This window comes from Pseudophryne corroboree, chromosome 5 (genome assembly GCF_028390025.1).
Source record: "Pseudophryne corroboree isolate aPseCor3 chromosome 5, aPseCor3.hap2, whole genome shotgun sequence".
NCBI lineage: Eukaryota > Metazoa > Chordata > Amphibia > Anura > Myobatrachidae > Pseudophryne > Pseudophryne corroboree.
The window spans coordinates 663,007,007-663,032,641 of NC_086448.1; the positions used below are offsets into that span (position 1 = coordinate 663,007,007).

The 25,635-nt window shown below is 48.5% G+C and overlaps 1 protein-coding gene across 1 annotated transcript in view; it reads right to left on the reverse strand.

Annotated features, from left to right (window-relative positions):
- The window catches only part of PCMTD1 (protein-L-isoaspartate (D-aspartate) O-methyltransferase domain containing 1), a 101,305-nt gene that overhangs the window by 26,364 nt on the left and 49,306 nt on the right, over window positions 1–25,635 (reverse strand). Inside the window, exon 3 of the mRNA XM_063923705.1 lies at window positions 9,052–9,154. Coding sequence (XP_063779775.1) covers window positions 9,052–9,154 — 103 coding nt within the window. The remainder of the gene's footprint in view (window positions 1–9,051; window positions 9,155–25,635) is intronic.

Here is a 25,635-nt window from a genome sequence, read left to right on the forward strand (position 1 = left end):
TTTGTACCCCTGCGATACTACCTGTAGAATCCAGGGATCCACTTGCGAGTGAGCCCACTGCGCGTTGAAATTCTTGAGACGGGCCCCCACCATATCTGAGTCTGCTTGTAAAGCCCCAGCGTCATGCTGAAGACTTGGCAGAAGCAGGGGAGGGCTTCTGCTCCTGGGAAGCGGCTGCATGGTGCAGTCTTTTTCCTCTTCCTCTGCCCCGGGGCAGAAAAGAGTGGCCTTTTGCTCGCTTGTACTTATGGGAACGAAAGGACTGAGTTTGAAAAGACGGTGTCTTTTTCTGCTGATGTGGAGTGACCTGGGGTAAAAAGGTGGATTTTCCAGCCGTTGCCGTGGCCACCAGGTCCGATAGACCAGCCCCAAATAACTCCTCCCCTTTATACGGCAATACTTCCATGTGCCGTTTGGAATCCGCATCCCCTGACCACTGTCGCGTCCATAACGCTCTTCTGGCAGAGATGGACATAGCACTTACTCTTGATGCCAGGGTGCAAATATCCCTCTGTGCATCACGCATATATAGTAATGCATCCTTTAAATGTTCTATAGTTAACAAAATATTGTCCCTATCCAGGGTATCAATATTCTCAGTCAGGGAATCCGACCATGCGACTCCAGCACTGCACATCCAGGCTGAGGCGATTGCTGGTCGCAGTATAACACCAGTATGTGTGTATATACTTTTTAGGATATTTTCCAGCCTTCTATCAGCTGGTTCTTTGAGGGTGGCCGTATCAGGAGACGGTAACGCTACTTGTTTAGATAAACGTGTGAGCGCCTTATCTACCCTAGGGGGTGTTTCCCAACGCGCCCTAACCTCTGGCGGGAAAGGATATAATGCTAATAATTTTTTAGAAATTAGCTGTTTTTTATCGGGGGAAACCCACGCTTTTTCACACACCTCATTTATTTCCTCTGACTCATGAAAAACTATTGGTAGTTTTTTCTCACCCCACATAATACCCTTCTTTGTGGTACTTGTAGTGTCAGAAAGGTTCAATGCCTCTTTCATTGCCGTGATCATGTAACGTGTGGCCCTACTGGACATTACGTTTGTCTCATCACCGTCGACACTAGACTCAGTATCTGTGTCAGGGTCTGTGTCGACCCACTGAGGTAACGGGCGTTTTAGCGCCCCTGACGGTGTCTGAGACGCCTGGACAGGCACTAATTGATTTGCCGGCTGTCTCATGTCGTCAACAGTTTTTTGCAAATTGCTGACATTATCACTTAATTGTTTAAATACAATCATCCAGTCAGGTGTCGACTCCCTAGGGGGTGACATCACCAACACAGGCAACTGCTCCGCCTCCACATCATTTTCCTCCTCATACATGTCGACACACGCGTACCGACACACAGCACACACACCGGGAATGCTCTGATAGAGGACAGGACCCCACTTAGCCCTTTGGAGAGACAGAGGGAGAGTCTGCCAGCACACACCCAGCGCTATATATATATACAGGGATAACCTTATATAAGTGTTACTCCCTTATAGCTGCTGTTAATATATTTATTTGCTGCCAAACGTGCCCCCCCTTCTCTTTTTTACCCTGATTCTGAAGCAGGACTGCAGGGGAGAGTCAGGGAGCCGTCCTTCCAGCGGAGCTGTGAGGGAAAATGGCACTTGTGTGCTGAGGAGATAGGCTCCGCCCCTTCACGACGTCCTTATCTCCCGCTTTTTCTGTGTAAAATGGCAGGGGTAAAATACATCCATATAGCCCAGGAGCTATATGTGATGTATTCTTTTTAGCCACCTAAGGTATATACTGTAATATTGCGTCTCAGGGCGCTCCCCCCCAAGCGCCCTGCACCCTCAGTGACCGGAGTGTGAAGTGTGCTGAGAGCAATGGCGCACAGCTGCGGTGCTGTGCGCTACCTTAGTCTGAAGACAGGATCGTCTTCTGCCGCCGATTTCACCGGACCTCTTCATCTCTTCTGGCTCTGTAAGGGGGACGGCGGCGCGGCTCCGGTGACCCATCCAGGCTGAACCTGTGATCGTCCCTCTGGAGCTAATGTCCAGTAGCCTAAGAAACCCGATCCACTCTGCACTCAGGTGAGTCCGTTTCTTCTCCCCTTAGTCCCACGATGCAGTGAGCCTGTTGCCAGCAGGACTCACTGAAAATAAAAAATCCTAAACTAAACTTTTATTCTAAGCAGCTCAGGAGAGCCACCTAGATTGCACCCTTCTCGGCCGGGCACAAAAATCTAACTGGGGCTTGGAGGAGGGTCATAGGGGGAGGAGCCAGTGCACACCACCTGATCCTTAAGCTTTTATTTTGTGCCCCTGTCTCCTGCGGAGCCGCTATTCCCCATGGTCCTTACGGAGTCCCAGCATCCACTAGGACGTCAGAGAAATACCGTTTTAACATTAAATAACTAATTATATTGAAGGAATAACACAGTGAGCCCAAACAACATTTTAATTATTACTTTTATTAATTATTTTTTTTTGTATATGTATGTCTACATTTCACAAAACAGGACCTTTTAGAAAACATGGAATAAAAGTAAAATTTTAAAGAAATAATAAGATTTTACTCACCGGTAAATCTATTTCTCGTAGTCCGTAGTGGATGCTGGGCGCCCGTCCCAAGTGCGGATTGTCTGCAATACTTGGATGCTGGGAACTCCGAAAGGACCATGGGGATTAGCGGCTCCGCAGGAGACTGGGCACAACTAAAGAAAGCTTTTAGGTCACCTGGTGTGCACTGGCTCCTCCCACTATGACCCTCCTCCAAGCCTCAGTTAGGACACTGTGCCCGGACGAGCTGACATAATAAGGAAGGATTTTGAATCCCGGGTAAGACTCATACCAGCCACACCAATCACACCGTATAACTCGTGATACTATACCCAGTTTAACAGTATGAAAACAATTGAGCCTCTCAACAGATGGCTCAACAATAACCCTTTAGTTAACAATAACTATGTACAAGTATTGCAGACAATCCGCACTTGGGACGGGCGCCCAGCATCCACTACGGACTACGAGAAATAGATTTACCGGTGAGTAAAATCTTATTTTCTCTGACGTCCTAGTGGATGCTGGGAACTCCGAAAGGACCATGGGGATTATACCAAAGCTCCCAAACGGGCGGGAGAGTGCGGATGACTCTGCAGCACCGAATGAGAGAACTCAAGGTCCTCCTCAGCCAGGGTATCAAATTTGTAGAATTTTGCAAACGTGTTTGCCCCTGACCAAGTAGCAGCTCGGCAAAGTTGTAAAGCCGAGACCCCTCGGGCAGCCGCCCAAGAAGAGCCCACCTTCCTTGTGGAATGGGCTTTTACTGATTTAGGATGCGGCAGTCCAGCCGCAGAATGCGCCAGCTGAATTGTGCTACAAATCCAGCGAGCAATAGTCTGCTTAGAAGCAGGAGCACCCAGCTTGTTGGGTGCATACAGGATAAATAGCGAGTCAGTTTTCCTGACTCCAGCCGTCCTGGAAACATAAATTTTCAAGGCCCTGACTACGTCCAGCAACTTGGAATCCTCCAAGTCCCTAGTAGCCGCAGGCACCACAATAGGTTGGTTCAAGTGAAAAGCTGATAAAACCTTAGGGAGAAACTGGGGACGAGTCCTCAATTCCGCCCTATCCATATGGAAAATCAGATAAGGGCTTTTACATGACAAAGCCGCCAATTCTGACACACGCCTGGCTGAAGCCAAGGCCAATAACATGACCACTTTCCACGTGAGATATTTTAGATCCACGGTTTTAAGTGGCTCAAACCAATGTGATTTTAAGAAACTCAACACCACGTTGAGATCCCAAGGTGCCACTGGAGGCACAAACGGGGGCTGAATATGCAGCACTCCTTTCACAAACGTCTGAACTTCAGGTAGTGAAGCTAGCTCTTTCTGGAAGAAAATCGACAGAGCCGAGATCTGTACCTTAATGGAGCCTAATTTCAGGCCCATAGTCACTCCTGCTTGTAGGAAATGCAGAAATCGACCTAGTTGAAATTTCTCTGTTGGGGCCTTTTTGGCCTCACACCAAGCAACATATTTCCGCCATATGCGGTGATAATGCTTTGCAGTTACATCTTTCCTGGCTTTAATCAGCGTAGGAATGACTTCCTCCGGAATGCCCTTTTCCTTCAGGATCCGGCGTTCAACCGCCATGCCGTCAAACGCAGCCGCGGCAAGTCTTGGAACAGACAGGGCCCCTGCTGCAGCAGGTCCTGTCTGAGCGGCAGAGGCCATGGGTCCTCTGAGATCATCTCTTGAAGTTCCGGGTACCACGCTCGTCTTGGCCAATCCGGAACCACGAGTATTGTTCTTACTCCTCGTTTTCTTATTATCCTCAGTACCTTTGGTATGAGAGGCAGAGGAGGGAACACATAAACTGACTGGTACACCCACGGTGTCACTAGGGCGTCCACAGCTATCGCCTGAGGGTCCCTTGACCTGGCGCAATATCTCTCTAGTTTTTTGTTTAAGCGGGACGCCATCATGTCCACCTGTGGCAGTTCCCATCGATTTACAATCAGCGTGAAGACTTCTGGATGAAGTCCCCACTCTCCCGGGTGGAGGTCGTGCCTGCTGAGAAAGTCTGCTTCCCAGTTGTCCACTCCCGGAATGAACACTGCTGACAGTGCTAGTACGTGATTTTCCGCCCATCGGAGAATCCTTGTGGCTTCTGCCATTGCCATCCTGCTTCTTGTGCCGCCCTGTCGATTTACATGGGCGACTGCCGTGATGTTGTCTGACTGGATCAGTACCGGCTGGTGTAGAAGCAGGGATTTTGCCTGACTTAGGGCATTGTAAATGGCCCTTAGTTCCAGAATATTTATGTGTAGGGAAGTCTCCTGACTCGACCATAGTCCTTGGAAGTTTCTTCCCTGTGTGACTGCCCCCCAGCCTCGAAGGCTGGCATCCGTGGTCACCAGGACCCAGTCCTGTATGCCGAATCTGCGGCCCTCTAGAAGATGAGCACTCTGCAGCCACCACAGCAGAGACACCCTGGTTCTTGGAGACAGGGTTATTAGGCGATGCATCTGAAGATGCGATCCGGACCATTGGTCCAACAGGTCCCACTGAAAGATTCTGGCATGGAACCTGCCGAAAGGAATTGCTTCGTAAGAAGCCACCATCTTTCCCAGGACCCGCGTGCAGTGATGCACCGATACCTGTTTCGGTTTCAGGAGGTCTCTGACTAGAGATGACAGCTCCTTGGCTTTCTCCTCCGGGAGAAACACTTTTTTCTGGACTGTATCCAGAATCATACCCAGGAACAGTAGACGTGTCGTCGGAACCAGCTGTGATTTTGGAATATTCAGAATCCAACCGTGCTGGTGTAGCACCTCCTGAGATAGTGCTACTCCCACCAACAACTGCTCCTTGGACCTCGCCTTTATTAGGAGATCGTCCAAGTACGGGATAATTAAAACTCCCTTTCTTCGAAGGAGTATCATCATTTCCGCCATTACTTTGGTAAACACCCTTGGTGCCGTGGAGAGTCCAAACGGCAGCGTCTGGAATTGGTAATGGCAATCCTGTACCACAAATCTGAGGTACTCCTGGTGAGGATAGTAAATGGGGACATGCAGGTAAGCATCCTTGATGTCCAGGGATACCATGTAATCCCCCTCGTCCAGGCTTGCAATAACCGCCCTGAGCGATTCCATCTTGAACTTGAATTTTTTTATGTATGTGTTCAAGGATTTCAAATTTAAAATGGGTCTCACAGAACCGTCCGGTTTCGGTACCACAAACAGTGTGGAACAGTAACCCCGTCCTTGTTGAAGTAGGGGCAACTTGACTATCACCTGCTGGGAATACAGCTTGTGAATTGCCTCTAGCACAGCCTCCCTGCCTGAGGGAGTTGTCGGCAAGGCAGATTTTAGGAACCGGTGGGGTGGAGACGCCTCGAATTCCAGTTTGTACCCTTGAGATACTATTTGCAGGATCCAGGGATCCACCTGTGAGCGAGCCCACTGATCGCAGAAATTTTTGAGGCGGCCCCCCAACGTACCTGGCTCCGCCTGTGGAGCCCCACCGTCATGCGGCGGACTTGGAAGAAGCGGGGGAGGACTTTTGCTCCTGGGAACCTGCTGTTTGTTGCAGCCTTTTTCCCCTACCTCTGCCTCTGGACAGAAAGAACCCGCCTTTTCCACGCCTGTTTTTCTGAGTCCGAAAGGACTGTACCTGATAAAACGGCGCCTTTTTAGGCTGTGAGGGAACATGGGGTAAAAATGCTGACTTCCGAGCAGTTGCTGTGGAAACTAGGTCTGAGAGACCATCCCCGAATAACTCCTCACCCTTATAAGGCAAAACTTCCATGTGCCTTTTAGAATCTGCATCCCCTGTCCACTGCCGAGTCCATAAGCCTCTCCTAGCAGAAATGGACAATGCACTTATTTTAGATGCCAGCCGGCAGATCTCCCTCTGTGCATCTCTCATGTATAAGACTGAGTCTTTTATATGCTCTATGGTTAGCAGAATAGTGTCCCTGTCTAGGGTGTCAATATTTTCTGACAGGGAATCTGACCACGCAGCGGCAGCACTGCACATCCATGCTGACGCAATAGCTGGTCTAAGTATAATGCCTGAGTGTGTATATACAGACTTCAGGATCGCCTCCTGCTTTCTATCAGCAGGTTCCTTGAGGGCGGCCGTATCCGGAGACGGTAGTGCCACCTTTTTAGACAAACGTGTGAGCGCTTTATCCACCCTAGGTGGTGTCTCCCAACGTGACCTATCCTCTGGCGGGAAAGGGAACGTCATTAGTAACTTCTTAGAGATTACCAATCTTTTATCAGGGAAAGCCCACGCTTCTTCACACACTTCATTTAATTCTTCTGATGGGGGAAAAACTACGGGTAGTTTTTTCTCCCCAAACATAATACCCTTTTTAGTGGTACCTGGGTTTATATCAGAAATTTGTAACACCTCTTTCATTGCTTCAATCATGCAACGAATGGCCTTAGTGGACATTAGACTAGACTCATCGTCGTCGACACTGGTGTCAGTATCCGTGTCGACATCCGCGTCTGCCATCTGAGGTAGCGGGCGTTTTAGAGCCCCCGATGGCCTTTGAGACGCCTGGACAGGCACGAGCTGAGAAGCCGGCTGTCCCGCATTTGGCATGTCGTCAAATTTTTTGTGTAAGGAGTCGACACGTGCACGCAATTCCTTCCATAAGTCCATCCACTCAGGTGTCTGCCCCGCAGGGGGTGACATCCCTTCTATAGGCATCTGCTCCGCCTCCACATCATTATCCTCATCAAACATGTCGACACAGCCGTACCGACACACCGCACACACACAGGGAATGCTCTAACAGAGGACAGGACCCACAAAAGCCCTTTGGGGAGACAGAGTGAGAGTATGCCAGCACACACCAGAGCGCTATATAATGCAGGGACTAACTGAATTATGTCCCCTATAGCTGCTGTTATATATACTGCGCCTAAATTTAGTGCCCCCCCCTCTCTTTTTTACCCTTTTCTGTAGTGTAGACTGCAGGGGAGAGCCAGGGAGCTTCCTTCCAGCGGAGCTGTGAGGGAGAAATGGCGCCAGTGTGCTGAAGGAGATAGCTCCGCCCCTTTTTCGCGGACTATTCTCCCGCTTTTTTATGGATTCTGGCAGGGGTAATTATCACATATATAGCCTCTGGGGCTATATATTGTGGTATTTTTGCCAGCCAAGGTGTTTTTATTGCTGCTCAGGGCGCCCCCCCCCCCCCCTAGCGCCCTGCACCCTCAGTGACCGGAGTGTGAAGTGTGAATGAGGAGCAATGGCGCACAGCTGCAGTGCTGTGCGCTACCTTGGTGAAGACTGATGTCTTCTGCCGCCGATTTTCCGGACCTCTTCTTACTTCTGGCTCTGTAAGGGGGACGGCGGCGCGGCTCCGGGACCGAACACCAAGGCCAGTTCCATGCGGTCGATCCCTCTGGAGCTAATGGTGTCCAGTAGCCTAAGAAGCCCAAGTTAGCTGCAAGCAGGTAGGTTCGCTTCTTCTCCCCTTAGTCCCTCGCTGCAGTGAGCCTGTTGCCAGCAGGTCTCACTGTAAAATAAAAAACCTAATTATATACTTTCTTTCTAGAAGCTCAGGAGAGCCCCTAGTGTGCATCCAACCTCGGCCGGGCACAAAATCTAACTGAGGCTTGGAGGAGGGTCATAGTGGGAGGAGCCAGTGCACACCAGGTGACCTAAAAGCTTTCTTTAGTTGTGCCCAGTCTCCTGCGGAGCCGCTATTCCCCATGGTCCTTTCGGAGTTCCCAGCATCCACTAGGACGTCAGAGAAAATACTTATATGGATATTAAAATATTTCTCTCTTTAAGTGCGCCAAAAAATAAATAAATAAAAATGACAGTCCTGTTCTTTTGTTTTTTTTTGTTCTTCAGTATTATTGTCTTGGGCAGCACCCCCATTTTGTATATCATATTAGTGACGACATAAATAATTGGGGATTTATCGAAAAATGTAAAACTTGTGCAGAAGTACACCATCCTTTCCACTTTACCCCTTTTTTCCCTTAAGAAAACTTGAGCTTGAGAGGTGCTGCAAAGAGGAATGGGCGAAACTGCCCAAAGATAGGTGTGCCAAGCTTGTGGCATCATATTCAAAAACATTTGAGGCTGTACTTGCTGGCAAAGGTGCATCAACAAAGTACTGAGCAAAGGCTGTGAATATTTATGTACAAGTTATTTCTTAGTTTTTTTATTTTTAATAAATTTACAAAAATCTCAAAAAAACTCTCTCACATTGTCATTATGGGGTATTGTGTGAATGAATTTATTCCATTTTGGAATAAGGCTGTAACATAACACAATGTGGAAAAAGTGAAGCGCTGTGAATACTTTCCGGATGCACTGTATATAATTGATTTTTTAGAGGGAACTGGTGGACATCACAATTGTAAACCAATACAGGATAGTGCCTCCACTCAAGTAATCAAGTTTATAGGCTCCCTGCAGCATCTCAGAGCAGACAGATTACCATGGACTCCTGTACATGAATGTGGTCAATGTGCTAGTCTCCAGCAGCAATAACGATGAATTACTAAGCTAATTGAATTTAAGGAAACTCACTTGTCAAAGCTATCACTATACTTAATGAATGCTTCCAATTTCTCTTTGGCATATTCCACCACATCAGAATGAAGCTCAACTCCATGATTTATGCCAAATGGACCTACAATATAAAGAAATGATCTGGTTAACACAGGAAAGTTTAAAAGCAGCAGCTAAAAGCATTATAGTGTATTTAACATTTTCAAAAAGATCATGTTCTTTATAAGGATATTCATATGCCTATCCCAAGCATGTATAGAAACATAGAATTTGACGGCAGATAAGAACCACTTGGCCCATCTAGTCTGCCCATTTTTTTTTTATCCTTTAGGTAATCACAACCCTTTTTGAACCTTAGTTCACACTAGCATTGTTTTTAGCATGGTAAAGTGTGTGTGTGTGTGTGTGTGTGTGTGTGTGTGTGTGTGTGTGTGTGTGTGTGTGTGTGTGTGTGTGTGTGTGTGTGTGTGAATTTAGTGTAGACTTAGCAAAATCTGGTCGTATTTGTGTGAATAAAGGGCCTTATTCAGCTTTAGTTGCAGTTTTGCTAAAATAGCACAACTGCAACTGCTATCATTCGTATACTGGGGGCCGCCCAGCACAGGGCAAAACATCCCAGCATGTTAATGGCGACGAGTGATGTAACTGCATTTCAATTGCTCATTAAGTGAAGGCCCCTGTCACCACAGCCTGGCTGCGAAGGCTGTCGGGCCGCCATTTTCCACGTCACAGAAAACGGTTCCGACCCTCCCACATTTTCCCCGCACCAACGACGCGTTGCCACCCTGCCAACGCTTCTGCTGTTAATCAGGCAGAGGCGTTTGCATTACTGAGATGCGATCGCATATCCCTGCCCAGCGCAGTGTGGGTCCTGTCCTTGCGCACTACCACAGGGTCCGTAGAAATGCGAACGCATCTCAGAAGTGTTCACTACTGAATAGGGCCCCACGTGTGGATCTGGGGAATTTTGCTGACTTGACCATGGATTTGGCAAGATCTTTGTGTACTTGTGAGAATTATGGGTCAATTCACAGTATCATGCAACTTGGCCGCATTGCATACTCAGGAAAAAAATGTAAGCACCTAATTATTTTACTACTTACAGTATGTACACTTTGGCCTGTGCAGACTTGGGGGAGGGTCCCATGCTCTGGACTTGAACCTTAGTGTTAGGGACACACCAAATGAGGTCACTTAGTCACGGTTGGTGGGCCAATATATTTTTGGGCAAAAACTATGCTAAGAATCTCAATTTTGCTCTAGGTTAGATTTCAGAGTTTATTATAATTATTCTGATTGGCAGTGGTTAGTACTAGAGATGTGTGGCGGGCACTTTTCGTGTTTTGGTTCTAATTCCCCACTCGTGTTTTGGATTGGTTTTGAAAAAACCACCCTTTCGTGTTTTGGTTTTGGATCTGGATGATATTTGGAAAAAAAAAAAAAATCCCATGAAAATAGCTAAAATCACAGAATTTGGGGATAATTTTGCTCCTACGGAATTATTAACCTCAATAACATTCATTTCCACTCATTTCCAGTCTATTCTGAACACCTCACAATATTGTTTTTAGGCCAAAAGGCTGCACCAAGGTGGCCGTATGACTAAGCTAAGCGGCACAAGTGTGCGGCACAAACACCTGGCCCATCTAGGAGTGGCACTGCAGTGGCAGACAGGATGGCACTTAAAAAACTAGGCCCCAAACAGCACATGATGCAATGAAGAAAAAGAGGTGCAAGATGGAACTGTCCCACCCACCCTTATGTTGTATAAACAGGACATGCACACTTTAACAAAACCAATCTTTTCAGCGACAGGGTATGCCACACGACTGTGACTGAAATGACTGGTTTGTTTGGGCCCCCACCAAAAAAGAAATCAATCTCTCCTTGCACAAACTGGCTCTACAGAGGCAAGATGTCGACCTCATCCTCAGATTCCTCACCCCTTTCACTGTGTACATCCTCCTCCTCACAGAGTATTAATTTGTCCCCACTGGAATCCACCATCACAGGTCCCTGTGTACTTTCTGCAGGCAATTGCTGGTAAAAGGTCTTCCCGGAGGAAAGTTCATTTTGATGAACATCATCATCTTCTCCACATTTTGTGGAAGTAACCTCCTACGCCGATCGCTGACAAGGTTACCGGCTGCACTAAACACTCTTTCAGAGTATACACTGGAAGGGAGGGGGGGGGGGGGGGGGGGGGGAGGGGCAACTTAGGTAAAATAAAGCCAGTTTGTGCTAGGGCATCCAAATTGCCTCTTTTTCCTTCCAGTATACGTATGGACTGTCTGACATGCCTACTTGGATGCTTTCACTCATATAATCCTCCACCATTCTTTCAATGGTGACAGAATCATATGAAGTGAAAGTAGACATGTCCGTAATCGTTGGCAGGTCCTTCAGTCCGGACCAGATGTCAGCACTCGCTCCTGACTGCCCTGCATCACCACCAGCGGGTGGGCTAGGAAATGTTATCCTTTTCCTCACAGCCTCAGTTGCGGGAGAAAATGAAGGAGGAGCTGTTGACTGGTCACGTTCTGCTTGGTTTGACCATTTTCTCACCAGCATGTCTTTGAACCTCTGCAGACTTGTGTCTGCCGGAAAGAGAGATACAACGTAGGCTTTAAACCTAGGAACGAGCACGGTGGCCAAAATGTAATGCTCTGATTTCAATAGATTGACCACCCTTTAATCCTCGCAAAGCGAATGAAGGGCTCAATCCACAAGTCCTACATACTTTGCGGAATCGCTCCGTCTTGGCTCCTCCTTCAATTTCTCCATCTGCTTCTGCAAAAGTCTGATGAGGGGAATGACCTGACTCAAGCTGGCAGTGTTTGAACTGACTTTGCATGTGGCAAGTTCGAAGGGTTTGGAGAACATTGCACAAGATGGAAATCATTCTCCATTGCGCTTGAGTCAGGTGCATTCACCCTCCATTGCCTATATCGTAGGTGGATGTATAGGCTTGAATGGCCTTTTGCTGCTCTTCCAACCTCTGAAGCATATCCAGTGTTGAATTTCACCTTGTTACCACCTCTTGCTTCAGATGATGGCAGGGCAGGTTCAGGAGTGTTTAATGGCGCTCCAGTCTTCTGCACGCGGAGGCTGAATCCCAAAAGTGGCCCGCAATTTTTCGGAATTTGCCCAGATGTAATGCATGCACAATATTAGTGGCGTTGTCCGATATCACAAATCCCCAGGAGAGTCTAACTGGGGTAAGCCACTGTGCAATGATGTCCCTCAGTTTCCGTAAGAGGTTGTCAGCGGTGTGCCTCTTACGGAAAGCGGTGCTACATAGTGTAGCCTGCCTAGGAAGGAGTTGGCGTTTATGAGATGCTGCTACTGGTGCCGCTGATGTTGTTGCTGCGGGAGGTCATACATCTACCCAGTGGGCTGTCACAGTCATATAGTCCTTAGTCTGCCCTGCTCCACTTGTCCGTGGTTAAGTGGACAGTGGGTACAACTGCATTTTTTAGGACACTGAGGACATTTTTTCTGACGTCTCTGTACATTCTCGGTATCGCCTGCCTAGTGAAGTGGAACCTAGATGGGATTTAATACCAGGGACACAATACCTCAAAGAATTCTCTAAGTCCCACTGAGCTAATGGCGGATACCGGACGCACATCTAACAACAACATAGCTGTCAAGCCCTCAGTTATCCGCTTTGCAAAAGGATGACTACTGTCATATTTCATCTTCCACACAAAGGACTGTTGGACAGTCAAGTGCTTACTTGAAGTACTACAAGTGGTATTCCGACTTCCCCTCTGGGATGACGATCGACTCCCAGCAGCAACGACAGCAGCGGCAGCAACAGCAGTAGGCGTACCACTCAAGGATCCTCCGGAGGAATCCCGGTTAGGAGAGGAAGTTGACATTGAGGGAGTTGATGGTGTGGCTTGCAGGAGCTTGGGTACAAGAGGAAGAAGGGATTTAGGCGTCAGTGGACGGCTTACGCTCTTACCCAAAGTTTCACAACTTGACACTGACTTCTGATGAACGCGCTGCAGGCGACTTATAAGGGAGGATATTCCTAGGTGGTTAACGTCCTTACCCCTACTTATTACAGATTGATAGAGTCCACATACACGGCTTGACACCTGTTGTCCGGATTTGTGGAGAAATAATTCCACACTGAAGAGGTGACTTTTTTGGTATTTTGCCCAGGCATCACAATGGGCTTATTCATCCCATGGACAACTGGTGCCCGATTTAAACAAACCACATCACCATTAGAATCCTCATCGTCAACTTCCTCCTCAGCGCCAGCAACACCCATATCCTCATCGTGGTGTACTTCAACAGTGACATCTTCAATTTGAAAATCAGAAACTGGACTGTGGGTGATCCTTCCAGCACTTGCAGAGGGTGTGCAAATGGTGGAAGGAGCCACCTCTTCCCATCCAGTGTTGGGAAGGCCTGGCATCGCAACCACCGACACACTTGGACTTTGCTTGGGGGTTTGTGATACCATCTCAGGACGCACAGTTCTTTGCTGTGCTTTTGGCAGCTTAACTTATCATTTTTCTAGTGGGAGGATGAGGGCTTCCATTGTCATGTGAAGCTGAACCACTAGTCGTGAACATAGGCCAGGGTCTTAGCCGTTCCTTGCCACTCCGTGTCGTAAATGGCATATTGGCAAGTTTATGTTTCTCCTCAGACTATTTAACTTTCTTTTTGGGTCTTTTTACTGAGCTTTTTGGATTTTACATGCCCTCTACTATGACATTGGGCATCAGCCTTGGCAGACGACGTTGATGGAATTTTATCGTCTATGTCATGACTAGTGGCAGCAGCTTCAGCACTAAGAGGAAGTGGTTCCTGATCTTTCCCTATTTTATCCTCCAAATTTTTGTTCTCCATTATTTTTCTGGAGTTACATAACAATATGCGGTGCAGGAGAGCGTACCTCTACACCACACAGGGCAAACCCTGTGAAAATTATTTGTATAAATATTAATAACCCCTTTATTTGGCATAAATAATATACAGCACAGAGCAGCACCACTGGACTGGACTTATACGGAATTACATGGAATTATACGTCAGTACCGCTGGACCTATACGGCAGTACCACTGGACCTATACGGCAGTACCACTGGACCTATATGGCAGTACCACTGGACTGAACGTATACGCCAGTAGCACTGGAATTATATGGCAATACCGTGGACATATACAGCAGTATCAACGGACATATACAGCAGCACAGGGACACCACTACTGGACTGATGCAGGACAACACAGCACCACTGCAATGGACTGGACTTATACAGTAGCACTGGGCATATGGTAGCAGAGAATACCACCACTGTGACTGGACTGATGCAGCACAATAACTGGAGTGATGCAACACAGCACCACTGGACTGGACTTATACAGCAGCACTGGACCCAACCCATGACAGCAGAGAATACCACCACTGTGACTGGACTGATGCAGCACAAGACACTAACACTGAACTGATGCAGGACACTGAGGACGTCGACACGTCCCCTCTCTACACTCTCCAATGCCGGAGTGAAAATGGTGGCGACTTATATGGAAACCAAAACCTGTGAGAATCCGACAGCGGGATGATGATGTTTTGCCACATTCTGGTTTCCGAGTCAGGCGGGAAAACCCGAGCCGGGCTCAGGAAGTGAAGTCCGGTAGGGTTCGGTTCTCTGAGAACCGAACCCGCTCATCTCTACTTAGTGCTATAGTGTGCATCTGCATTTTCTTTTTTTCTGTGTGGAAATACTCTGGAAATAACAATTTGGATCTCTGTCTGTTTTCAGAGTTGACCCATGTCTATGAAAAGTAGCTGTCATCTGTTGCATGCAGCTTTTAAAATGGACCTTGGTGGTGTACTTATTAAGTGTCGGGTTTGAAATCCCAGCGGGACTTCATTGGTTTCCCAATATATATATTCTTTAAATAATAATAATAATAATAATAATAATAATAATAATAACAACAATAATAACAATAATAACAATAATAAATAACAATAATAATAATCAACAACAACTTTTTATATATCATATCCCTTGCCAAATATTAACGGTCTTGATACATAATTTCTGTTATCGGTAAGCTCACAAAATAATAAAAAAAAAAAAAAAAATTTGACAAGAGAAGACACAGGAGTATATTCAATTGAAGTCGGATCCATTCCGACATTCATTTGTCGAAATGGATCCGACCTTGGCTATTCAATGCATTCTCAATTCGACTTTAAAAAAAGTCGAACTGAAACGTGGGAGCTTAGACGGGGGAGAGCCACGCTACAGCAGCGGCTATAATAGCCGTTGCTGTATCGCTGCTCTCCCCCATCTGCCCCCCCCTCTCTCTGCCTCTCCCCGTCACCGCATAACAGCCGCCGCTCATGGCAGCGTCCACCCGGCTCCAGCAAGCGAGGTCTCGCTTGCTGGAGCAGGGTGGCCGCTGTTGTGGGCGGCGGCTATGACATCCTCCGGCGCTGCTCTCCCCGTCTGGCTGCCCGCAAGCTCCCCGTCTGGCTGCCCGCAAGCTCTGCTCCCGCATCTCATTTCGACTTTTTTTTTAAAGTCGAATTGAGATGGTCGAAAACAGCACGCGGATCGGCAGCTATTCCGCCAATACACGTGCTTTTCGACAAGTCAAATTCCTCAACCCCTTACGACCGAAAAAAAAGGCGAAAACTGCAGTCTTTTCGACAGATGGCAGCTTTCGACTTCAATTGAACATACCCCATAATCAAATAGGAAAAATAAAAAAACAAAATAAAAGTAGTCAGTCAGGGTGTGCAAACAAACACTCCTTTTTAATAAAATAGTTCTTGAAATAAGTTAGTTTTGCAGAAGAGGGTCATATTTTTGATCTGGATGCATCTATACGGTGAATACAAGGCTGCACATTTTTTAAGAAGAGCTCAAATTACAGATGTGGAAACAAGTAAATGGAGCTCTAAACTATGATACTTTGTGGAATGCATGGCTGGCAGTTTCCTTTGCCCAAGGCCCCCCCACCCAACCACCGTTCCCCATGCAAAATGGGGTTAGTGCGCGGCAAAGAATAGGGGCGTAGCTTCATGGGGAAGGGGCGTGGCCACTGCATAGTACCAATTCACAAAACACTACACAGATGTGTGTCAACATATTACGCCACAGTAGAAAAAAAAAAAAAATTTACTCACCGGTAATTCTATTTCTCGTAGTCCGTAGTGGATGCTGGGGACTCCATAAGGACCATGGGGAATAGACGGGCTCCGCAGGAGACTGGGCACTCTAAAAAAAAGATTAGGTACTATCTGGTGTGCACTGGCTCCTCCCTCTATGCCCCTCCTCCAGACCTCAGTTAGGGAAACTGTGCCCGGAAGAGCTGACACTACAAGGAAAGGATTTGGAATCCAGGGTAAGACTCATACCAGCCACACCAATCACACCGTACAACTCGTGATAACTATACCCAGTTAACAGTATGAATAACAACTGAGCCTCACTGAACAGATGGCTCATAACAATAACCCTTTAGTTAAGCAATAACTATATACAAGTATTGCAGACAATCCGCACTTGGGACGGGCTCCCAGCTTCCACTACGGACTACGAGAAATAGAATTACCGGTGAGTAAATTCTTATTTTCTCTGACGTCCTAGTGGATGCTGGGTACTCCGTAAGGACCATGGGGATTATACCAAAGCTCCCAAACGGGCGGGAGAGTGCGGATGACTCTGCAGCACCGAATGAGCAAACTCAAAGTCCTCCTCAGCCAGGGTATCAAACTTGTAGAATTCTGCTAACGTGTTTGATCCCGACCAGGCAGCAGCTCAGCAAAGTTGTAAAGCAGAGACCCCTCGGGCAGCCGCCCAAGAAGAGCCCACCTTCCTCGTGGAATGGGCTTTGACTGATTTAGGATGCGGCAGTCCAGCCACAGAATGTGCAAGTTGAATCGTGCAACAGATCCAACGAGCAATAGTCAGCTTAGAAGCAGGAGCACCCAGCTTGTTGGGTGCCTGCAGGATAAACAGCGAGTCGGTCTTTCTGACTCTAGCCGTCCTGGAAACATAGATTTTCAGGGCCCGGACTACGTCCAACAACTTGGAAGCCTCCAAGTCCCGAGTAGCCGCAGGCACCACAATAGGTTGGTTCAAATGAAACGCTGATACCACCTTAGGGAGAAATTGAGGACGAGTCCTCAATTCTGCCCTGTCCATATGGAAGATCAGATAGGGGCTTTTACAAGACAAAGCCGCCAATTCTGACACACGCCTAGCCAAAGCCAAGGCCAAAAGCATGACCACTTTCCACGCGAGATATTTCAACTCCACGGTCTGAAGTGGCTCAAACCAATGTGATTTTAGGAAATCCAACACAACGTTGAGATCCCAAGGTGCCACTGGGGGCACAAACGGGGGCTGAATATGCAGCACTCCCTTAACAAACGTCTGAACTTCAGGCAGTGAAGCCAGTTCTTTTTGAAAGAAAATAGACAGGGCCAAAATCTGGACTTTAATGGATCCCAATTTTAGGCCCATAGTCACTCCTGACTGTAGGAAGTGCAGAAATCGACCCAGCTGAAATTCTTCTGTTGGGGCCTTCATAGCCTCACACCAAGCAACATATTTTCGCCATATGCGGTGATAATGTTTTGCTGTCACATCCTTCCTAGCTTTTATCAGCGTAGGAATGACTTCAACCGGAATGCCCTTTTCCATCAGGATCCGGCGTTCAACCGCCATGCCGTCAAACGCAGCCGCGGTAAGTCTTGGAACAGACAGGGCCCCTGCTGTAGCAGGTCCTGTCTGAGAGGCAGAGGCCAAGGGTCCTCTGAGATCATTTCTTGTAGTTCCGGGTACCAAGTCCTTCTTGGCCAATCCGGAACGATGAGTATAGTTCTTACTCCTCTCTTTCTTATTATCCTCAGTACCTTTGGTATGAGAGGAAGAGGAGGGAACACATAAACCGACTGGTACACCCACGGTGTCACTAGAGCGTCCACAGCTATCGCCTGAGGGTCCCTTGACCTGGCGCAATATCTTTTTAGCTTTTTGTTGAGGCGGGGCGCCATCATGTCCACCTGTGGCCTTTCCCAACGATTTACAATCAGTTGGAAGACTTCTGGATGAAGTCCCCACTCTCCCGGGTGGAGGTCGTGCCTGCTGAGGAAGTCTGCTTCCCAGTTGTCCACTCCCGGAATGAACACTGCTGACAGTGCTATCACGTGATTTTCCGCCCATCGGAGAATCCTTGTGGCTTCTGCCATTGCCATCCTGCTTCTTGTGCCGCCCTATCGGTTTACATGGGCGACCGCCGTGATGTTGTCTGACTGAATCAGCACCGGCTGGTTTTGAAGCAGGGGTCTTGCCTGACTTGGGGCATTGTAAATAGCCCTTAGTTCCAGAATATTTATGTGTAGGGAAGCTTCCTGACTCGACCATTGTCCTTGGAAGTTTCTTCCCTGAGTGACTGCCCCCCAACCTCGGAGGCTTGCATCCGTGGTCACCAGGACCCAGTCCTGTATGCCGAATCTGCGGCCCTCGAGTAGATGAGCACTCTGCAGCCACCACAGCAGAGACACCCTGGCCCTCGGGGACAGGGTGATCAGCCGATGCATCTGAAGATGCGATCCGGACCACTTGTCTAACAGATCCCACTGAAAGATCCGTGCATGGAATCTGCCGAATGGAATTGCCTCGTAAGAAGCTACCATCTTTCCCAGGACTCGCGTGCAGTGATGCACCGACACCTGTTTTGGTTTTAGGAGGTCTCTGACCAGAGAAGACAACTCCTTGGCCTTCTCCTCCGGGAGAAACACCTTCTTCTGTTCGGTGTCCAGAATCATACCCAGGAACAGCAGACGCGTCGTAGGAACCAGCTGCGACTTCGGGATATTCAGAATCCAGCCGTGCTGTTGCAGCACTTCCTGAGATAGTGCTACTCCGACCAACAACTGCTCCCTGGACCTCGCCTTTATAAGGAGATCGTCCAAGTACGGGATAATTATAACTCCCTTCTTTCGAAGGAGTATCATCATTTCGGCCATTACTTTGGTAAATACCCTCTGTGCCGTGGACAGACCAAACGGCAACGTCTGGAATTGGTAATGGCAGTCCTGTACCACAAAACGGAGGTACACCTGGTGAGGTGGGTAAATGGGGACATGTAGGTAAGCATCCTTGATGTCCAGTGATACCATGTAATCCCCCTCTTCCAGGCTTGCAATAACCGCCCTGAGCGATTCCATTTTGAACTTGAACTTCCTTATATAAGTGTTCAAGGATTTCAAATTTAGAATGGGTCTCACCGAACCGTCTGGTTTCGGTACCACAAACATTGTGGAATAGTAACCCCGTCCCTGTTGAAGGAGGGGAACTTTTATTATCACCTGCTGGAGGTACAGCTTGTGAATTGCCGCCAGTACTACCTCCCTGTCCTGGGGAGTAGCTGGCAAGGCTGATTTGAGGTAACGGCGAGGGGGAGACGTCTCGAATTCCAGCTTGTATCCCTGAGATACCACTTGTAGAACCCAGAGATCCACCTGTGAGCGAACCCACCGGTCGCTAAAGTTCCGGAGACGGGCCCCCACCGCACCTGGCTCCACCAGTGGAGCCCCAGCGTCATGTGGTGGACTTAGTGGAAGCACGGGAGGATTTTTGTTCTTGGGAACTGGCTGTATGGTGCAGCTTTTTCCCTCTACCCCTGCCTCTGGGCAGAAAGGACGCGCCTTTAACCCGCTTGCCTTTCTGGGGCCGAAAGGACTGAACCTGATAATACGGTGCTTTCTTAGGCTGTGAGGGAACCTGAGGTAAAAATGTCGACTTCCCAGCTGTTGCTGTGGAAACGAGGTCAGAGAGACCATCCCCAAACAATTCCTCACCCTTGTAAGGCAAAACCTCCATGTGCCTTTTAGAATCCGCATCACCTGTCCACTGCCGAGTCCATAATACTCTCCTGGCAGAAATGGACATTGCATTAATTCTAGATGCCAGCCGGCAAATATCCCTCTGTGCATCTCTCATATATAAGACTACGTCTTTAATATGCTCTATGGTTAGCAAAATCGTATCCCTGTCGAGGGTATCAATATTTTCTGACAGGGTATCGGACCAAGCTGCTGCAGCACTACACATCCAAGCTGAAGAAATTGCAGGTCTCAGTATAGTACCTGAGTGTGTATATACAGACTTCAGGATAGCCTCCTGCTTTCTATCCGCAGGCTCCTTTAAGGCGGCCGTATCCTGAGACGGCAGTGCCACCTTTTTTGACAAGCGTGTGAGCGCCTTATCCACCCTCGGGGATGTCTCCCAACGTAACCTGTCCTCTGGCGGGAAAGGGTACGCCATCAGTAACTTTTTAGAAATCACTAGTTTCTTATCGGGGGAAGCCCACGCTTCTTCACACACTTCATTCAACTCATCTGATGGGGGAAAAACCACTGGTTGCTTTTTCTCCCCAAACATAATACCCTTTTTAGTGGTACCTGGGTTAATGTCAGAAATGTGCAACACATTTTTCATTGCCGTAATCATGCAACGGATGGCCCTAGTGGAATGTACATTAGTCTCGTCCTCGTCGACACTGGAGTCAGACTCTGTGTCGACATCTGTGTCTGCCATCTGCGGTAGCAGGCGTTTTTGAGCTCCTGATGGCCTTTGAGACGCCTGGGCAGGCACTGGCTGAGAAGCCGGCTGTCCCACAGCTGTTATGTCATCGAACCTTTTATGCAAGGAGTTGACACTGTCGTGTAAAACCTTCCACATATCCATCCACTCTGGTGTCGACCCCGCAGGGGCTGACATCACACTTATCGGCACCTGCTCCGCCTCCACATAAGCCTCCTCATCAAACATGTCGACACAGCCGTACCGACACACCGCACACACACAGGGAATGCTCTGACTGAGGACAGGACCCCACAAAGTCCTTTGGGGAGACAGAGAGAGAGTATGCCAGCACACACCACAGCGCTATATAATCAGGGATTTACACTAACACAAAGTGATTTTTCCCTATAGCTGCTTTACATATACAGTTTGCGCCTAAATTTAGTGCCCCCCCTCTCTTTTTTACCCCTTGAGCCTGGAAACTGCAGGGGAGAGCCTGGGGAGCTGTCTTCCAGCGGAGCTGTGAAGAGGAAATGGCGCCAGTGTGCTGAGGGAGATAGCCCCGCCCCCTTCTCGGCGGACTTCTCCCGCTCTTATATTTATATTATGGCAGGGGATTTTTGCACATATAGAGTTTTTAGACTATATTATGTGCTGTTTGCCAATGTAAGGTACTCTAATTGCAGCCCAGGGCGCCCCCCCCCAGCGCCCTGCACCCATCAGTGACCGGAGTATGTGGTGTGCATAGGGAGCAATGGCGCACAGCTGCAGTGCTGTGCGCTACCTTAATGAAGACCGGAGTCTTCAGCCGCCGATTTCCAGGATGTTCTTCTTGCTTCTGGCTCTGCAAGGGGGACGGCGGCGCGGCTCCGGGACCGGACGACCGAGGCTGGGCCTGTGTTCGATCCCTCTGGAGCTAATGGTGTCCAGTAGCCTAGAAGCCCAAGCTAGCTGCAAGCAGGTAGGTTCGCTTCTCTCCCCTAAGTCCCTCGTAGCAGTGAGTCTGTTGCCAGCAGATCTCACTGAAAATAAAAAACCTAACAAATACTTATTTACTAGAAGCTCAGGAGAGCCCCTAGTGTGCAACCAGCTCGAGCCGGGCACAGATTCTAACTGAGGTCTGGAGGAGGGGCATAGAGGGAGGAGCCAGTGCACACCAGATAGTACATAATCTTTCTTTTAGAGTGCCCAGTCTCCTGCGGAGCCCGTCTATTCCCCATGGTCCTTACGGAGTACCCAGCATCCACTAGGACGTCAGAGAAATAAGATTTTAAACCTACCGGTAAATCTATTTCTCCTAGTCCTTAGAGGATGCTGGGGACTCCGTCCGTAAGGACCATGGGGTATAGACGGGCTCCGCAGGAGATAGGGCACCTAAAAAGAACTTTGACTATGGGTGTGCACTGGCTCCTCCCTCTATGCCCCTCCTCCAGACCTCAGTTAGAGAACTGTGCCCAGAGGAGATGGACAATACAAGGCAGGATTTAGAAATCCAAGGGCAAGATTCATACCAGCCCACACCAATCATACCATGTAACCTGGATCATGCATAACCAGTTAACCGTATGAACAACAACAGTAACGGTCCAAGATCAATTTCAACTGTAACATAACCCTTATGTAAGCAACAACTATATACAAGTCTTGCAGAGTTTCCGCACTGGGACGGGCGCCCAGCATCCTCTACGGACTAGGAGAAATAGATTTACCGGTAGGTTTAAAATCTTATTTTCTCTTACGTCCTAGAGGATGCTGGGGACTCCGTAAGGACCATGGGGTTTATACCAAAGCATCCAAATCGGGCAGGAGAGTGCGTATGACTCTGCAGCACCGACTGAGCAAACGCTAGGTCCTCATCAGCCAGGGTATCAAACTTGTAGAATTTAGCAAAAGTGTTTGACCCCGACCAAGTCGCCGCTCGGCAAAGTTGTAATGCCGAGATGCCTCGGGCAGCCGCCCTAGAAGAGCCCACCTTCCTAGTGGAATGGGCCTTAACCGAATTTGGTACTGGCAATCCAGCCGTAGAGTGAGCCTGCTGAATCGTATTACAGATCCAGCGAGCAATAGTCTGCTTCGAAGCAGGTGCGCCAATCTTATTGGCCGCATACAGGACAAACAGAGCCTCTGTTTTCCTAATTCTAGCCGTCCTGGCTACATAAATCTTTAAGGCCCTGACTACGTCCAGGAATCTGGAATCCTCCAGGTCACTTGTAGCCACAGGCACCACAATAGGTTGATTCACATGGAATGAAGAAATCACCTTAGGCAAAAATTGCGGACGTGTCCTCAATTCAGCTCGATCCACATGAAAAATCAAGTAGGGGCTTTTGTGTGACAAAGCCGCCAATTATGATACTCGCCTTGCTGATGCCAAGGCCAACAACATGACCACCTTCCAAGTAAGAAATTTCAACTCAACCTTGTTAAGCGGTTCAAACCAGTGTGATTTTAGGAACTGCAACCCCACGTTGAGGTCCCACGGTGCCACTGGAGGCACAAAAGGAGGCTGGATGTGTAGCACTCCCTTTACAAACATCTGGACTTTTGGAAGAGAAGCCAATTCATTCTGAAAGAAAATCGAGGGACGAAATCTGTACCTTAACAGAGCCTAATTTCAGGCCCATATCCACTCCTGTCTGTAGGAAGTGGAGAAAACGACCCAGATGAAAATCTTCCGTAGGTGCATTCTTGGTCTCACACCAAGACACATACTTTCGCCAGATACGGTGATAATGCTTAACTGTCACCTCCTTCCTAGCCTTTATTAAAGTAGGAATGACCTCTTCCGGAATCCCCTTTTTCGCTAGGATTCGGCGGTCAACCGCCATGCCGTCAAACTTAACCGCGGTAAGTCCTGAAATACACAGGGCCCTGTTGCAACAGGTCTTCCCTCAGAGGAAGAGGCCAGGGATCTCCTGTGAGCATCTCTTGTAGATCTGAGTACCAGGCCCTTCGAGGCCAGTCTGTCTGGGACAACGAGTATCGTCTGTACTCTTCTTTGCCTTATGATCCTCAACACTTTTGTGATGAGAGGAATAGGAGGAAACACGTAGACCGATTTGAACACCCACGGTGTTATCAGAGCGTCTACTGCCACTGCCTGAGGGTCCCGAGACCTGGCACAATACCTCCGAAGCTTTTTGTTGAGGCGTGACGCCATCATGTCTATTTGAGGAGTTCCCCAAAGACGTGTTATGTCTTCAAAGACTTCTTGATGAAGTCCCCACTCTCCTGGATGGAGATCGTGTCTGCTGAGGAAGTCTGCTTCCCAGTTGTCCACTCACGGAATGAAGACAGCCGACAGAGCGCTTACATGATTTTCCGCCCAGCAAAGAATCCTGGTGGCTTCCGCCATCGCGACTCTGCTTCTTGTCCCGCCTTGGCGGTTCACATGAGCCACTGCTGTGACATTGTCTGATTGAATCAGAACCGGTAGGTTTCGAAGAAGACTCTCCGCTTGTCGAAGGCCGTTGTAAATGGCCCTGAGTTCCAACACATTGATGTGTAGACAGGACTCATGGTCTGACCAAAGTCCCTGAAAAATGTTTCCCTGTGTGACCGCTCCCCATCCTCGGAGGCTCACGTCCGTGGTAACCAGGATCCAGTCCTGAATTCCGAACCGGCGACCCTCCAGCAGGTGAGCACTTTGCAACCACCACAGGAGAGACACTCTGGCCCCTGGGGACAGAGTTATATTCCGATTTAAGTGCAGATGGTACCCGGACCACTTGTCCAGAAGGTCCCATTGAAAAGTCCTTGCATGGAACCTTCCGAAGGGAATGGCCTCGTAGGCCGCCACCATTTTTCCCAGAACTCGAGTTCATTGGTGAACTGACACCCTTTTCGGTTTTAGCAGGTCTCTGACCATGTTCTGGATGTCCTGGGCTTTCTCTATTGGGAGGAAGACCTTCATTTGTTCCGTATCCAGTATCATACCTAGGAACGGTAGTCGAGTTGTCACAATCAACTGTGACTTCGGTAGATTTAAAATCCAACCGTGTTGCTGGAGCACTCTCAGAGAGAGCACCACACTGCTCAGCAATTTCTCCCTTGATCTCGCTTTTATCAGGAGATCGTCCAAGTATGGGATAATTGTGACTCCATGCTTGCGCAGGACCACCATCATTTCCGCCATTATCTTGGCGAAAATCCTCGGGGCCGTGGAAAGTCCAAACGGCAACGTCTGAAATTGCTAATGACAATCCTGTACAGCGAATCTCAGGTATTCCTGATGGGGGGCATATACGGGGACATGAAGGTAAGCATCCTTTATGTCCAGAGACACCATAAACTCCCCCTCCTCCATGTTGGCTGTTATCGCTCTGAGTGATTCCATTTTGAATTTGAATCTTTTTATGTACAGGTTTAGGGATTTCAGATTCAAAATAGGTCTGACCGAACCGTCCGGTTTCGGGATCACAAATAGGGTTGAGTAGTAACCTCTTCCCTGCTGGTGCAGGGGAACCTTGATTATCACTTGCTGTATACACAGCGTTTGAATTGCAGCTAACACTACATCCCTTTCCGATGTGGAAGCTGGTAGGGCCGATTTGAAAAATTGGCGCGGGGGCACCTCCTCGAATTCCAGTTTGTAACCCTGGGAAACTATTTCCAACACCCAGGGATTCAGGTCTGATCTGACCCAGGTCTGACTGAAAAGTCGAAGACGTGCCCCCACCGGTGCGGACTCCCACAGGGGAGCCCCAGCGTCATGCTGTGGGTTTTGGAGCAGCCGGGGAGGACTTTTGGTCCTGGGCGCCTGCTGAAGCAGGTGCTCTTTTGCCTCTGCCCTTACCTCTGGCGAGGAAAGAGGATCCCCGACCTCTTCTGGACTTGTGCGACCGAAAGGACTGCATCTGATAGGGTGTTACTTTTTTTTGCTGTTGGGGAATATATGGTAAAAAATTTGATTTACCTGCTGTAGCTGTGGAAACCAGGTCCGTCAGCCCATCCCCAAACAATACCTCACCCTTATAGGGTAGTACTTCCATATGTTTTTTGGAATCCGCATCACCCGTCCATTGGC